The 2,884-nt window shown below is 63.4% G+C and overlaps 1 protein-coding gene across 1 annotated transcript; it reads right to left on the bottom strand.

The window, feature by feature from the left end:
• Positions 1–642: 642 nt before the first annotated feature.
• Positions 643–2,852, bottom strand: LOC104392666 (lateral signaling target protein 2 homolog). Its single transcript, XM_010002095.1, has 9 exons — positions 2,595–2,852; positions 2,381–2,518; positions 2,022–2,224; positions 1,847–1,936; positions 1,653–1,742; positions 1,414–1,515; positions 1,067–1,315; positions 839–960; positions 643–764 (listed from the first exon to the last, which is right to left on the bottom strand). The coding sequence occupies exons 1-9, from the start codon at positions 2,850–2,852 to the stop codon at positions 643–645; spliced, it is 1,374 nt and encodes a 457-aa protein (XP_010000397.1).
• Positions 2,853–2,884: the final 32 nt, after the last annotated feature.

Raw genomic sequence — 2,884 nt, 5'->3', positions numbered from 1 at the left:
ACCCACTCGGGCAGGCGGCGGGCACCTGCTGGGCGAAACAGCAGTAAAAGTCATGGGGCTCCCCTTCACCCTGTGCCCCTCACCACCCCAGCTCCAGGAATGTTGCCAGCGCCTGTGCTGGACCCCAGATTCAGCCACAGGCTCGCAGCCTGCTCTGATGCCACCAGCACCCTGGGCAGTCCCTTACCTGCCCTCCGGAGACCTGCAGCCTCCGTGGGGCACAGGGGGCAGTCGGCCACGCGAGGAGCATCCACCGCACACAGGTCACCATCCTCTTCCTCTGTCCAGCCACAGCCTTGCAGCCTGCTCTGATGCCACCAGCACCCTGGGCAGTCCCTTACCTGCCCTCCGGAGACCTGCAGCCTCCGTGGGGCACAGGGGGCAGTCGGCCACGCGAGGAGCATCCACCGCACACAGGTCACCATCCTCTTCCTCTGTAGGAACAAGAGCTGTGGTTCTTCAGCCAAAATGTGCTTGGAGTCAGCCCCATGGCGAACACCTCCATGGCCAGGGTGTGGGCAGCCCCTGGCCAGGGAATGCCAGCAATCCTGGCTGAGCACCATCTCTTTGCCTGGTGCCATGTCCCCATCTCACTGAGCAGGGCAGAGAGGAGCCTTGCCCCACGTCCCATGTCCCCAAGGGTTACTCACGGCTGGCACCTGTCTCCTCTGAGGGCTCCACCTGTGAGGCGACAATCTTGAAGACAGTTTTCAAGATGCTCCTCAGGTCACTGGCAAAGTTGGTCTGGAGTTGGTCAGCCACCCCTGTGCCAGAAGGGAGGGGAGTCAGGGTGTTGGGTGGTCAGGGTGCTGCAAGGGGCAACAAGGGGGCCACTTACCTGAAATGCAGACGAAGAGGGTGTGCAGCATGTCCTTGGTGCTGCTGTAGCGGGAGCGCAGCTCCCAGCAGTGAGCACTTAGGGTGGCATCGAGCCCTGGGCTGCTCCCGAGGGACTGGGGACTGCACAGAGGGAGAGGTGACAGTTACCCTGGGGGTGGCATGAACAGTCCTCATCCCAGCAGGCAGGGATCTTCTATCCCAGCCTCGCTCCTTCCCCTCCACACACCCCCACTGCCAGGCACTGCCCAGGTCATCCACAGCACCAGGGGGTCCCAGCTGCACCATGCAGGTGGAGGGCGGTGAGGTGGGATGGGGGACCTCTAGGACAGTCCAGGGAGCAGAGGGCTCTGCTCTGGGTACAGCTGCCTCCCAAGCTGGGGGGGTGGCCCGACTGCAGGAGTCCTCTGATTCTGCTGTGCAGAGGCTCCTCTCCAGCAGGCAGAGCTCCTCTGCTGACAGCACCCGCAGCAGGTCCCTGCAGAGAGGTGACAGTGTCAGCCCCACATCACAGCCTCCCTGCTGCCCACGACCCCACCTGCGGGTGTCCATCACCCCCCACCTCCCCCTGCATACCTGATCTTCTTTAGGAGGTTGTAAAAAGGGCTGAACACCTGGGACATCTGCTCAGGGCTCTGCTCCAGGCTGAGGGGACCATCAGGGTAGATAAGGAGGCCACTGCAAGGGGATAGAGCCTGACTTGTACAGGGGGGGCTGCCCAGGACCCCAACTCCCCAAGGGGTGAAGGGGCTGCTACAGGGTGAGAAGCAGCCACCTGCCCCCAGTCTCCCCCATCACCTGGAGGCTGCACCCACCTGATAATGGCCAGGCGAGGGATGGTGAACATCAGTAGCGGTTCGTAGCCATCGATCATCTCCTGGGTCAGGTAACCCATGTGCAGGGCTCTGGGGGAAACACAGCCTTACAGCAGGGCTAAGCCCCAGGATGCTGCCCTATCCCTGGGGCTGGGGTCCCTGCTGCCTCTTGCCTGGTGTGCAGTGCCCCTCACCTTTCTACTGTCTCACAAAAGAGCACGATGATCTCCTGCTGCCTGTAGATCTCCTCAGGAGACTTCACCGCCACCAGTGAGGACACATAGCTGGAGAGCCAGGGGAACCATGAGGTTCCTCCAGCCCTGGCACAGCCCCCCCCCCCCACTGCAGCACCCCCAGCCTGGCCCCCACCTCAGTTCAAACTCTGCAAAGAGCCGGTCGAATTGGATGAGCACAGCCCGAACAGGCTCTGGGTAGGAGCTGGGCTGGCTCAGGCTCTGCTCCCGCAGCACCGTCCGCACCAGCTCCAGGCTGCACAGCAGGTTCCTGGCCTGGGGACGCAGCTGCGCCCCGTCTGCCTCCTCCACCTCCAGGAAGGTCCCAGCCAGGAGGCACTGTGGGAACCAAGAGGCTGTCAGGATCTGTACCCATGGCAGAGCAGCCCCTACCCCCAGAGCCAGCCCGTGGAGGGATGTGCCATCCTGGTTGGCATCCATAGCCTGAGGGAGTCAGGCCCCAAGCCCACCCTGGGCCAGCATCCCTGGGCCCACCTCGGCAGCAAAAAGCATGTGGTTCCCCAGGTTGTCCACCAAGAGCTCCTCGGGGAACTTGACTAGGTAGTCCCGGCTGTGCCGCTGTGTGGGGATGCACTCCTCCATGATGCGCTCCAGGATGGCCAGCAGGTGCGCCTGGGGAGGGCAGGGATGTCACCCAAGGAAGTCTGTGCTGACTGAGGTCACAGCATGGCCGAGGCCACCCCTGTACCTGGCTGAGGTGGAGCTGGTTGAGGAGCACCAGGTACTGCTGTGGGTCCAGCTCGGCATCCAGCCCGTTGATCTCGGCCACCACCCGCGTCACCCTCTCATCAGCAAAGAAGAACTGGGAGAGCAGGCGGGGGTCGGAGCGCTGCGGAGAGAGGGGAGGGATCATGGTGGGGCCCGGGCCAGGGGCGTCTCCCGTGTCCTGCAGCCAGGCGGGGTAGGGACTGCTGGGGTTTGCTCCATGGAGCAGCTTCTGATCCATGAATACCCACTAAGGCAGGTACGTGGGACCCC

The sequence above is a fragment of the Chaetura pelagica genome, unplaced genomic scaffold, assembly GCF_000747805.2.
Source record: "Chaetura pelagica isolate M959 unplaced genomic scaffold, ChaPel_1.0 scaffold356, whole genome shotgun sequence".
In the NCBI taxonomy this organism is placed as follows: domain Eukaryota; kingdom Metazoa; phylum Chordata; class Aves; order Apodiformes; family Apodidae; genus Chaetura; species Chaetura pelagica.
The sequence above is the reverse complement of the archived record's forward strand: the minus strand, read 5'-3'. Positions and strand labels throughout refer to the sequence as shown.

Bases quoted from the DNA above. Each gene is read 5' to 3' on its own strand.
- LOC104392666 (XM_010002095.1), bottom strand. From the start codon at position 2,852: ATGGATCAGAAGCTGCTCCATGGAGCAAACCCCAGCAGTCCCTACCCC. The intron at 1,743-1,846 runs GTGAGGGGCACT...TGTTTCCCCCAG, and splicing joins TTTTGTGAGACAGTAGAAAG to AGCCCTGCACATGGGTTACC. The intron at 961-1,066 runs GTGTGTGGAGGG...CCCTCTGTGCAG, and splicing joins GGCAGTGCCTGGCAGTGGGG to TCCCCAGTCCCTCGGGAGCA.